The 12,963-nt window shown below is 37.5% G+C and overlaps 1 protein-coding gene across 1 annotated transcript in view; it reads left to right on the forward strand.

Moving 5' to 3' along the window:
• The window catches only part of LOC134542318 (mucin-3A), a 32,724-nt gene that overhangs the window by 17,436 nt on the left and 2,325 nt on the right, over positions 1-12,963 (forward strand). Inside the window, exons 3-7 of the mRNA XM_063386468.1 lie at positions 92-271; positions 1,540-2,815; positions 7,320-7,552; positions 8,788-8,973; positions 10,306-10,447. Coding sequence (XP_063242538.1) covers positions 92-271; positions 1,540-2,815; positions 7,320-7,552; positions 8,788-8,973; positions 10,306-10,447 — 2,017 coding nt within the window. The remainder of the gene's footprint in view (positions 1-91; positions 272-1,539; positions 2,816-7,319; positions 7,553-8,787; positions 8,974-10,305; positions 10,448-12,963) is intronic.

Here is a 12,963-nt window from a genome sequence, read left to right on the forward strand (position 1 = left end):
CAATTTCTTCTCAGACGTTTGTTTCACTTCAATATTTTTTACGTCTACGAGAGTAGTTGGATTCTTAGTTTTTTTCTCTCTCTCTGTCTAGGACCACGCGTTTTCGCAAGGGAACTTTGCGTTCTCGCCGTACGGCGCCACGTCGGTGCTGATAGCGCTGTACGAGGGCGCGAGGGGGGAGTCAGCCAGGCAGATCCACGACGCTCTGCGCCTGCCCTGGAACCACGACGTCCTCAGGATCGGCTTCAGGGACCTGCATAGGAAACTCAGGGTAACAACACAGTACAATAAATAAACAATTAGTGTACACTATTTTTTTTTACTTTTTTACATGTAACATCTTAGCTCTCGGAATACGACATTTCATATGAGTAATTCCGTGAATGGAACGGAAGTCGCGTGGAACGGAAAAAATGTAACCGCGGGGCTGCCATCAGTGGCTGATGGCACGTACTAAAGTTCACAAAACCAAAGGAAAAACTTTATATTATTAACTGTTTAATGAAATTTAACAAAACGTATTTTAATAAAGTTCCCTGTCAAAAATCAGGTCCAAGAATTTTTTACACTTTTATCGGACCCGTTTATTTATATAGTTTCTAACCTTTCGCTCTCTATAGTTGACTTAGCTGCTCCAGCAAAGAATTCTAGCGGCGCGTGCGGATTTTTAAGTGTGAATCGCGACAAATGAAATTAATTGAAAATACAATTTTCTTTGTGTTTATCATGATCAGCAATATTTTAAGGATTTATAAGTTAAATTTCATGTCTGAGTTTCGTATTATAAGTGTATTTGCAACAGGAGAACACACGAATTTGTTCATTATCGAGGTTAATCATCTGGCGAGGACTGAAAGACTCGCTCACGTTATTTGTTTGTACAAATATTATTAACAGATAAGTTCAAGCCCTCGAGTATCTTGTGACTCATCGCAAATCTTAATTTGCAGCTACATTTTGTTTAGTGTACCAAATTTGGTTAGCAGAACATAATAATCTTTGCTAATCGTCATATTTCACTTTTACCTAACTTTAAATCTTAAAAAATCTCTCATGGTAGTCAAATAATAAATAAGTGTATTTTGTGCCCTCTCATGGCAAAAAAAGAAGTGATAAAAATATATTTGAAAAAGGAAATAAGTATTTGAAACAGATAAGATAGAATGCGATTGCAAAAGATTTAGGGAAAAATGCTACAAATTTTATAATTTAATAAATAATATGTAGCAGACAAACAAAAATGTAAAACATTCCTAGTCTTCGTTGCTTTTTAAAGTACAGTACTATGGACCCTTAAATGTACGATACCCAGCGATGTATAAGTGACATTCATAAATAAGAAGCTATATTTAGACTTAAAAGAATTTTTATGTAAGATTGAAATAATTTTTTAGCCAATATGAATGTTTAATTAACATATTGCATATAAAATGCAGCCCCTGATTTAGATTTACAAGAAATTTTGATAACATGTACCTGTTCTTAGATCTAGTGTTTGAAAATAATGTTTATCGAAAATTTTCATTTTTTTTTTTACAGGTTCACTTCGTCCATGAAGGATTTCTCAATGGTTTGACGTTTAGCAAAAACACGACAGATTTTCGGCCAGAGTACTTACGTGCGCTCAGATTCTACGGGTATGAAATGAAGCCTGTGAATCGTGTTAATGAGTCTTCATTGACCACTCAGCGTCCAGAGACTACCATTAGCCCCACGGAGCCAGATGAATCAATTTCAGAGCCAGAAGTGCCTAGCACCACTCTTCCGATGACTTCGGACAGCGGGCAAACCAGTCTTGGAGATGGAACCACTGAAGTACCACTTGAAACAACAACATACAGGGAAAATTTCACAGAAAAAAACCCAGAGAGTAGGACTTCGGAAACTTCTTCTGCTACTGTAACTGAAGAGGCTGTAGGAACTGAATCTCAAATATTAAATAGTCATACTACTAACTCTCTAAGCACAGAAGACAAACTGGTAACATCAGAATTAACTGTGACTACAGAAGTCCAAAGAAATACTGAGATGTCTTATGAAAGTTCACAAATTACCGACACCACGTCTTCATTAAACGGGAAAACAACACAAAAGAGTAGCACAGAAGCTACTGTTTCAGAAGTCATAAGTGAACAAACCACGATAATAAGCGAATTAAGTACTACAGAACCATATTCACCGACGACAGAAGAGAGCCAAAATGTTTCTGACCAACCCTCGACAACTCGTATCAGCGAAGTTAACGCAACAGATGAGATTACTGAAACATTGGGAACTACGACACCAGAATATACTTCAACTTCAAAAGAGAATGCTCAAAGCTCTCCAACCATAGGACCAAGTGAGACAGTCACACCAAACAGCCTGCCTACAACAACTGATATAATCACAGATACTTCTGTTCTGTCTTCAAGCACAGAGCAAGTGTCGACCTCCGAGATTTCAGCAGAAAGCACAATGACGACGAGCGAGAAGGAACTGATCCCAACCACCGAGAACAGTCAACCAGAATCCACCAGTGGCGACGACAGCATAACGTCTAATACAGTCACCGAAGTGAGCTCGTCAACCATCGAACTAACAACAGAATCTACCCCCACGCTAACATCAGTGAACGAAGCCCCAGAGACGACCACCAGCCCTGCTGAAACATCGACGAATGCTGAGGGAACAGTGTCCTACAGTTCTACAATTACTGCCGGAACTCGTGAGAGGAACGCACGAAGCATCTCAACAACAGACTCAGAAACTGGGCGTGGGGACTTGTTAAGTGGAAATCAGAGGTTTCCGAACAAAATGATGACGGAGATGACAGGTGAGAAATTACGCCGTTTAATTAACCGACATTAAATTGTTTTTTATGATTACTTAACTATTATTTTGGTAAGTTCCAGACTTTTTTTTCTGTAACCTGATAGTTTTAGTATAAACATAACGAGCACAAAAAGTAAATTAAATAAATAATTAAACTTTTAATTTCTGGAGTCATTGAACAGCTAACAATTTCCGCCAAGCACGAATTAACAAGTTGTTGTTGGCCCCAAATACATATGTGAGGCTTTATTTGGAAGTGTACGAGTGTATAGAACTGAACACTGTCTCTGATTATCATTGTATCTCCGGTATTTTCGTCTAGACACGCAAAGTAGCGCACTGTCGATATCTACATGTTTTTAACAATCTTTGACCGCATAGGTATGGCTACACCTCGCTCAACACAGTCGCCTTGGCTGAGCGACGAAACAGCACATTGTATTTCACATATTCAGGTTAAATATTTCTTACGCATTTTACTAGTCGCGATTCAAAAGCATTCTATTTCACACAACATCCAGCGGCAAGAATGTTTCAGTTTTTCATATCTATTGCCAAATCATGAAAACTTTGATGGCTGTGTTGGTTCCATTAGCAATGTTCAGCAATAAGCAGTGCACTATTTTAATTATTAAAATTGATGATTTGGATCCAATTTTCCTCAAATTCGAATATGTAATTTGATTCTAAAAGATAACCTCGAGTCCGAATTCAGATTTCAAGACCCAGGAGTAAAATAATTATGAGCAAAAAGAAATACTTAAAATTCAAAAAACAATCATTCAAACCATATATATTTTTTAATCTAGAACGAAGAAGTAATCACTTTAACATGTTCAGGACATTAACAATTTAATTTTTTTAAATAAATTATCCTTGAATTGCTAAAAAAAAAAAAAACTTTCCGATAACTGTAACTGGTGGCAAATCCAGATAATAATAGTTTCTGTAAAGTAAAATAATGTACTTTTCAACTGTATACGTAGGTTCTTGTGTTAAAATTACCGTATTTCACTTCCCCAAATTTGTTTCTACGAATGTTTTTGATTGAACATTCAATGAGGATTTGAGGATTTAACTGGTTCATCACTAATCAATCATTTTCTCGTCTGTTCCTTCTCAAATTTCCTTTCATCTCGTATGGAACATATTAAATTTTGATACATTTGAAGAAAGCATACAAAATTTAATCTTGCTCAGAGACTTTCCAGTTTTTTTTTTAACTGTACAGCAGTGTTCATAATAATAATATAGGAAATTATTCATTCCTACGTACGTAAAAGAATGCTGTATCTATTTTCACGATGTTTTATTTAGATTTTCATTCAGCCTGTGTCATAATTTTTTGTAGCAGACACAAATACAAAGCTGTTGTATTTGAGTGATTAATTGCAGTTCCATAAATTATACTTCAAGGAGTCAGTGTTAAACAAACAGTATAAATTCTTGGTTCCTGGTAGTAATTTTTACATCTGCCAACAGTAAGTGCAAACAAAGAAGACAGATATGTGTATTCTTCCATAAAATCTTCCAAAGAGTGGGTTAATACGTATCTCGTTGCTCAAGGGTATGATTTAAAACCAGTTGCTAAGCTACGTCCGCCAACGTAGGGGTAGATACAAGCCTGGCATATATATACTTATATACGTGTTTTAGGTAGATTTCAAAGAAAGACTACCTATTGTAGCCGTTAACATAATGCGACTTTTGGAAAATTTTAATATAGTGTTTTGTTTCATCGTAAAAAAAAATCATCAACTCAAAAGTTTATATATATATATATCACTTAATTAGTGACACGAAAAATATCACAATTTTTCACAAATCACTTCCCAACTGTTGCATATAGTCTAGTAGTGGAAAATCTCTATCGAGTTCGTTAATGGGCAAAAGCCAATCAAAGGGATAGAAATGGAGGGTTTTTTGAAAACAGAAAAATCGCTGTAACTCCCATAATATGGAAAATATCACATCCGTTTGAACGTATTATAACTCTTAAGAGTAATACCAAAATCTTTTGTCTGAATAAGTTTTTGATACGACCAACCATAAATGCAAGAGGTTGAAAAAACAATGGTTGGAGGACAAAAAAAAATTGTAACTCCCTTCATAGGATCAACATCGAATTTACAATTTTTTTATTAATCTTATAATTATTATCTAAAACAATTTTTGATAAAATGAACCATTTTTGCAGGAGGTTGAAAAAAGCAAGGGTAGAATTTTAAAACTTCTTAATTTACATACCATGAACACAGTCAAATTCGTTCTAATTTATTGTAAAACCTTAATTTTTTTGTAGACCTAAGGGGTGTAATAAACAGGGGTTGAATACCAAATAATTCTTTACTCCCTTAGTAGGCACACTATCAAATCCGCACAGATTGTTTGTAAATCTTATAATTTTTGTCCAAATCTTTTGTCTGAAACCATTTTTGGTATTATGAACCATTATTACAAGGGTGTAAAAAACCTTTGGGTTGGAATGAAATAATAAATAAAATTTTCCTACCCGGCACACTATCGAATCGATTCTTATTTTTATTTAACTGCCTAAATATTGACTAAAAATATTCTTTAAATAATTCTTGTTTACCCAACCATTACTGCAAAGGGTGGAAATAACAAGCTATGAAAGTAAGAATTTTTTTTTTTAAATTACATATACTATCATATCCGTCATATCCGTTATAATTTATTGTATGAATCCTAAACGTCATCTAAAACTTTGGCTGAAACAGTTTTTGATGAAACGAATTATTACCGTAAAATCATGGGTTTAAAATCTAAAAATTACAAAAACACTCTTATTAATTTCGTTTGAATTTATTTTAAACCATGTTAATATTAACTTAAATTTTGGTGCAAAGAAAATTTTTATACGACCACGTTATTAGTGGAAGGGATGAAAAATAGTTTTTCAAGGTTAAAAAAATTTAATAATTACATTAGTTGACATGTAATATGAAATTCATTCTAAGCTATTCAATGCTGAGTTGTAAACTATTGAATCCTGGATACATTGAGTTGAAAATGTTCGTAATTTTTTTGTTGCATTGAAAATTGGCAAATATTTAATCTATAATTTTGTAATATTGGAGAACATAAATATTTTATGTACATTAAGTTTTTAAAATGTTTCAGAGGTTTATAGAAGTTTCCAAAACATTTCCAGAGTAAATAGGTACATCGTTATCTACCTACGCCTGTTAGCTGTGCCGAAAGGGATTTTTTTTGGTAATGCATTAGAAGATTTGCAGCAAGAAAATGTGAACATTCTTAGAAAATACTATTCCTGATAAAAGTAATATCAATCGCAAACGTGCAAAGACCTATCACGTACGAAAAATTGGGTCAAATTCCTGCGATAAGTTTCGAAAAGTTTGGAAAAACTTTATGGGAAAATATGTATCGGAGGTGCTGTCAAAATCAAACACATGAATCCTCGAATATTTATAATTTATATGATTAACTTTGTGCAAATATTCTTTATCTTCTTGGTCAAGATTAAATTTGTCAAAAATATTATTTTTTATAATATTTTTATGAATTTTTAGCTTGAACTTTAATTTAGTTCAATCGGTTTGTAGAAGTTTGCATAGATTCTGCGTGTACACTTATTTCATCGTTATTATTAGAAATCATTTATATTTACTCCGTAATTTGTTTATTTAATCAAATATGTATTAATTTAATTATATGTTAGGAAATATATTATGTTTTTCTCTAGAATCCCAAACGCGCTTCATAAGTATACCTATATTGTGCCTGCGCCCTCTCTCACTGCTCCGCCGTCGACTGGCGATTCCCGCCTTTCGTTGCGACTCCCCAGCTGTTCCACACTGCTTCGGCTAGTCTAGCAGTTGACTGCTCTTCTCCGTTGAACTCGCCCCCTGCCTCGTACTCGCCCTTCTGGTCACCCCCTCGGGTGTACATCTTCTTGATCTGGCAACTCCCTCCGCGAGGTTACAATCGCTGGACACGGGCGAGTTGCTAGTGTTGTTTGCAGTCACTTCAGATCTACCATCAGCCAACCAGCATGGCTGGACTGGATCAGGAGGGAGCGGGTGCGTCTCCACTAACCACGTCTCTTCATCCTGTTATCATTCGACGAGTAGGGCTGGGATCCCGACTATAATCACCCCCCCCCCCCCTCCCTGCTGTTCTTCGGCAACTTGTTTGTCCAACAAGGTGCTCCCTTGAAGTTATTGTTCGAAGCATCTCCCACCCGCCAGCCAGAGTGCCTTAAGTTAATTCTGCGACACCATGGGGGAAAATGCAGCACATGGCGTGCCTTTACATTATGCTATTGGATTACACTAGGCGAAGTTTTCAACAATTTACCACAAGTTTTACTTTAAAAAAAATGCTTAACTGTCCTAGTTTTAAAGCAACATGTCTATGCCCTGATACTGCATGTTATTGTGTAGTTAGTGGTTAACTGTTTATTTGGGTTTTATCATGTAAGTGGACAACTGAAGTGGCCACGTGCACTGCTGCTACAGGCATCGGCGGAGGGAAGGGGTTCAGCCTGACCCTGCAGGACGAGCTGCTGGGCGCCAGGCAGCGGGGGCTGGCCGGATCGGCAGGAGAGGCAGGGAAGGCGTCCAGGTCGCGGCTGCTGTTCCTGGCCGACGGCGCGGTTGAGGAGCGCGTGCCCGCCATGGCCTTCGCCGCCGTGCTGCCCTTCGCCTACGTGCCGCGGCTCGACGCGCTCGCTCTGGAGCTGCCGCTCGAGGTGGGTCGTCGCTCCGGGACAGTGTTGCAACACTTCCGGAACGATTCTCATGAAGGTTTACAACGTATTTGTGACAATTCTAGCGAAAGTTGGCAACACTTTCGAGACGATTCTAGTGAACATTTGCGACACTTTCGAGACGATTATCGCAAAGGTTTGCAAAACTTTTGGGACGATTGTCGTGATGGTTTGCAACAGTTTCGGAAAGATTCTCGTGAAGGTTTGCAAAACTTTCGGAACGATTCTCGTGAAGGTTTGCAAAACTTTCGGAACGATTCTCGCGAAAGTTTGCAACACTTTCGGAACGATTAAAGCAAAGGTATGCAACTCTATCGAGACCCTTATTGCGAAGGTTAGCAACATTTTCAGGATGACTTGATGTAAGTTTTTGGACATACGCCATTGCAATTAGCAAGTTAGTTTGCAACACTTTCGGAACGATTAAAGCAAAGGTATGCAACTCTATCGAGACCCTTATTGCGAAGGTTAGCAACATTTTCAGGATGACTTGATGTACGTTTTTGGACATATGCCATTGCCATTAGCAATGGCGTATGTCCAAATACTTACATCAAGTCATGCACTCCCATTGCACAAATCTTTCAAAGATAATATTTTCAGGATGATTATCGCGAAGGTTTGCAAAATTTTCTGGAAGATTCTCGAAAAGATTTGCAATACTTTTGAAACTATTCTCACGAACGTTTTCAACACATGTTTTTAGAAATGTATTGGGACGATTATCGCATAAGGTTTCCAACACTTTCGAGACTATTATCGTGAATGTTTGCAACACTTTCGGAACGATTCTCGCGACAGTTTGCAACATTTTCTGAAAGATTCTCGCAGAGGTTTTTAACTCTTTCGTGAATATTCTCAAGTACGTTTGCAATACCTTTGAAGGCGATTCGAGAAGGTTTACAACACTTTCGAGACATTTCTCGTGCAGTATTGCAACACTTGTGTAGTTATTCTCACAAATGTTAGCAATACTTTTACTTAGATACCTGCATACTTCACTTCCAGTTCGGACAGCCCTTGTGATGTCACTTCTGGGGAAAAGTACATTTAGGAATACATAGGCATACTCCAGGCGAATTCGGGCACTGTCTAGGTTGTGCTTCCCTTCTCTAGCATAATAGACACCAAAGTTTAATCATGCACTTACATTTATTCACTCCACATCTTCTTGTACTTTTATTAGCAGTGACTATTTATCAACTTTTGTTTTCCAGAACAAGTGGCATCGGTTGGTAATCCTAATGCCTCTGGGACTAAGAGGGCTTCAGGAACTAATTTACGACCTTAGTTCTTATCCGTTGGGAAGAGTTTTGAGATCACTACATCGAACAAGAGTCAGCGCTATAATCCCCAACATAATGGTCCAAGGAATGGTTGAGCTAACTCAAACATTGCGAAAGGTGAGATTTGTTTTATTGCTATGTCTGTAGATTCTAAATAATGTAAAATGATTACGGAGACTTGTGTGTATTTTTACATCCATGGTATTACGCTAAGATATGGGTAAGAGCAACAAATGCAAGTGAGGTGCCTAGATAAAATTTTAGTAATACGTAGCCCTTAAATAAAAGTAATGACGATAAAATGAAAAAAAGGAAACATTGTGCGAGAGACCAAGCCTTAAGGTATGTGTGGAGGGATTCCTCATCCGGAAGGAAATTTCTATAAAGTTAACGGAATCAGGAATGGTCTCCCATTGAACACAAGTACCGGTACTCCAACAAAATTTATAACCTTGTTACTTGATTGAAACCTGAACTTTAACAGTTGATCCGAAATGCAGAATAGCTCTCAGAACACATTACTCGTCCTGCATGACAGCAAATTCCCGTGATGCAAAGTTCTCCTACTTAGATAAATACCAGTATAAACCGACATTTTAATTATTGCTGCATGAATATAAACGAATCGTATAAGCCATCGTCTATAGTTCAAGAATTATCAAGTTACTCTCTTCCAAAAATATATTTTAACGTAATGCATTTATTGGCGAATGAGGCATACTAGTTAATGTACAAGACTTGCTTTTATAGCTGTTTGAAAAGTTAAATACTCTGACTCTGAGCAAATAAATCCATTATTTTATTTTTAACTAAGGATAACTATACTTTAAGTATAAAAAGTCACCCAACTTAGTCTGTGTTTGCTTCTAGGCTTTACCGTAAGTACATTGTGATGATGAAATGTCATGAATGTAATAATTAGGACAGACTCGCAATATGAAGGACGCGGATTCGAATCCCGATCCATCCATCCTTATGTCTGTGTTCCGTGGATTTCTGGCAATCACTCTAGTCGATTGCCGAAATGGTTCCATATCACAGGCCATGACTGATCCCGTCACAAATTTATTGCTGACGCTCCAAGTACTGCCATGATGTCTGTCAGCTGGTGCGCGTTCTTAAACTCAACAAAAAAGCATTTCATTACCACAATTTTATCACGCATGCAGGAACTGTACATTGAATCACACTGAAAAAAATTGAATATTTGGCGTATTTATAGTTACGTTCTTGCTAACGTAGTTATATATATGTGTGTGTATGTATGTATATATATATATATATGTGTGTGTGTGTGTGTGTGTGTGCGTGTTGGTGTGTGTGTGTGAACATTAAATAAAATGTCTACAAATATGATCGGTTTTATCCGGGGATCCGAATCAATGAGGGCCGGATAAGCGATGTTTCTTTTACTGTGGTCGCGTTACGTGACGTGATGTCCATCCGCAGATGGGCATTTGCAACGTGTTCGACCCCAGGCGCGCCGACCTGTCCAGCATGTCGCGCGACCCCGAGCTGTACGTCACGGACTTGGACCAGTCGATCGTCGTGGACATCAGCAGCGACCCCGGGCCAGAGGAGCCCCAAACCAGTGAGTGTCGACGAATGTTCGTAACCGGTACCAAGGTACCATTCTCTCTCTTCAGCTAAACTAAATCTCAAGGAATCGTCTTTGTTTTTTTTTAAGGAGGTATGTTGCATTCCATGTCATTATTTTATATGTACGTTCCACACGGTTATACTTGCTGGCTTTTTGAGTGGTTTATATTTAAAGAAATGAAAACTAATTGTACAGCATCCTTTTTGCATAATTAGCTGCCAAAGTTGCAGTTTCGTAGGCGGCATTCCGCGCGCGACCTGGAACTCTTCGCGGGCCCTTGGTTCGATGCTGGGTTCTGGCACACGACCCACGAAGGCCCGCAATAGCTGTGGTGACAATACAGTTTGCGGCACACTGTGTCGCGGTGTTGTCTGATCTCAAGAAAACAGTCTGAGGAGCAGCGCTGCCGAACTCCGTCTACGTTTCCGTGTCGTTGCACGACGTTCTACTCGCAAGGACGGGCGACCTCCCGGCACGGAGCGACACACGTGGGTCGCCGACCGAGAGTCGCTGCCCCGCGGCGGCGACAAGTCGGGAGTCACTGTCTCAAGGCCGCCAGGATTCACGGTCGCTGACTGCCGTGGGAGAGTGCCCCGAGTCGCCACGGAGAGAGAGACATCGCGTCACGACTGGTCGTTCCGAGGGACTACCTCCCAGCTCCCACGCTTTGCGCGCGAAGCACCGTCCCTTCATTCGCAGCTGCAGGCTGGAGCACCATGCAACTTACGTTCAGTGTTTTTCGGGGTTCGAACATGGGACAAGCGTGGTTGTGTTGTGGCGTTTTCAACTTCAGATCACCTGTTGCCTCCAGCTTAGTGTGAATGTGATTTTAAAAAAATATATACCGTTATTAAGTTACTGAACTACCCCAACCATAAATAATGTTTTTTTTTTCAACAAGTATGCTTAATTAATTTTTGCTCTTATAGTTGAAGGGTACATTTTTCTTATGACTTTAAGCGAGTTCATGACTTTTTCTTCTTCAATTTTATTAAAAGAAACTTAAAAGCCAATTTATATTTGAGGAGCAATCTATAAAAAACCAAACATGTTCACAAAAAAAATACCTAAATCAAAAATAATAATAGGCTATGCTAGTTCCATGCAAAATTTATTGGTGATATATTCATGCCCAAGCTTATTAAACTACTGATATGAGTTTTTCCACATCACTTTCCACCATAATTGGATAAAGTGGACATGTAGCTGGATTTGAAAGTTTTCTCCTCATTTCAAAACATGTATGAGCTAAAGAGCATGTAATCGCGTATTTTATAGCTCGAATGCATTTTCTTCTCAACTAATTTTCGAAATGAGGAACACATGAGATATTAAAAGAGGTTACATATAAAGATAAAATTATTTTTTATAAATTTTGTATTGTAAATTATGTCTATAACTTTTAAGATCGCAGATCACTTGATTATTTTAGTATGCAACGAATACTTTTAATTTGATTTAAATTTACATAAATTTTAAAAGTTAAGATTTTTTTATCATACACTGAGATGCACTATTTTAAATTTTAAATGAAGTTAAAATTTAAAAAAAACATTGCTGCTTACTAAAACCCTCCAATTTAATTATTTCTCAATAATCTTGTTAATTGACGAAACAGCTGAAATTTGTACAATGTAAAGGTATTCGAGGGGTGACATAAAAACTTAAAATATTATTTTTGTCTACGGTGTTTTTGATATGAAAAATCAGTTATTAATTTGTAAATTTACTTTTGCAATCAGTACGTACAAGTGGGTGACATAAAAACTTAAAATATTAGTTTTGTCTACGGTGTTTTTGATATGAAAAATCAGTTATTAATTTATAAATTTACTTTTGCAATCAGTACGTACAAGTACAGTTATTATAACAAATACTCGGGAAATATTGCGGAAGGAAAAAAACGTTTTTTTAGCAACTTCTTTTTTTGGTAATATTGTTTGTTTAGTAATATTTGAATATGCTTTACTTTAATGGGTCTTTTTTTATGGTTACTATCCAGATATGTCTACCTGCATAACAGTGGCGTAGGATAGGTTTTAAGATAGGATGAACTTAATTTTCACTTTCAATTGTGACTGGGCGGAATGGATTCATAACTGTAGTAGTTTGAAAACCTTTTTAAATCCCGGAATATGTTTACGGTATAGAGAAAAAAAATTGCAGATACAAGTCGACCACTAGTTCTAATGTAATTAAGTGCTGAAAACATTTTAGCAAAGTTTTGTGTGGAAAACGTATTGGTTTATGGGGAATATAATGATACTTGTAACGGTACACAATACCATGCTTACTGGTACGTATCAAAATTATACACATGCCTTGACCGCATCCATGCCTGACCACAGCTGAGGGAATGTTGTATGCAGGAACTAACGAACAATGTTGGCTTAGTGTGGAGGAACACCGTAATGGCATGTAAACTTGGAGAGTTTACAATTTATTTGGCGAAGATTTCACTTTTCTATCTTGTTTCGTTACTTCCAGCTGTGACTGGTCGAAAGTGC

This window comes from Bacillus rossius (genome assembly GCF_032445375.1).
Source record: "Bacillus rossius redtenbacheri isolate Brsri chromosome 4 unlocalized genomic scaffold, Brsri_v3 Brsri_v3_scf4_2, whole genome shotgun sequence".
NCBI lineage: Eukaryota > Metazoa > Arthropoda > Insecta > Phasmatodea > Bacillidae > Bacillus > Bacillus rossius.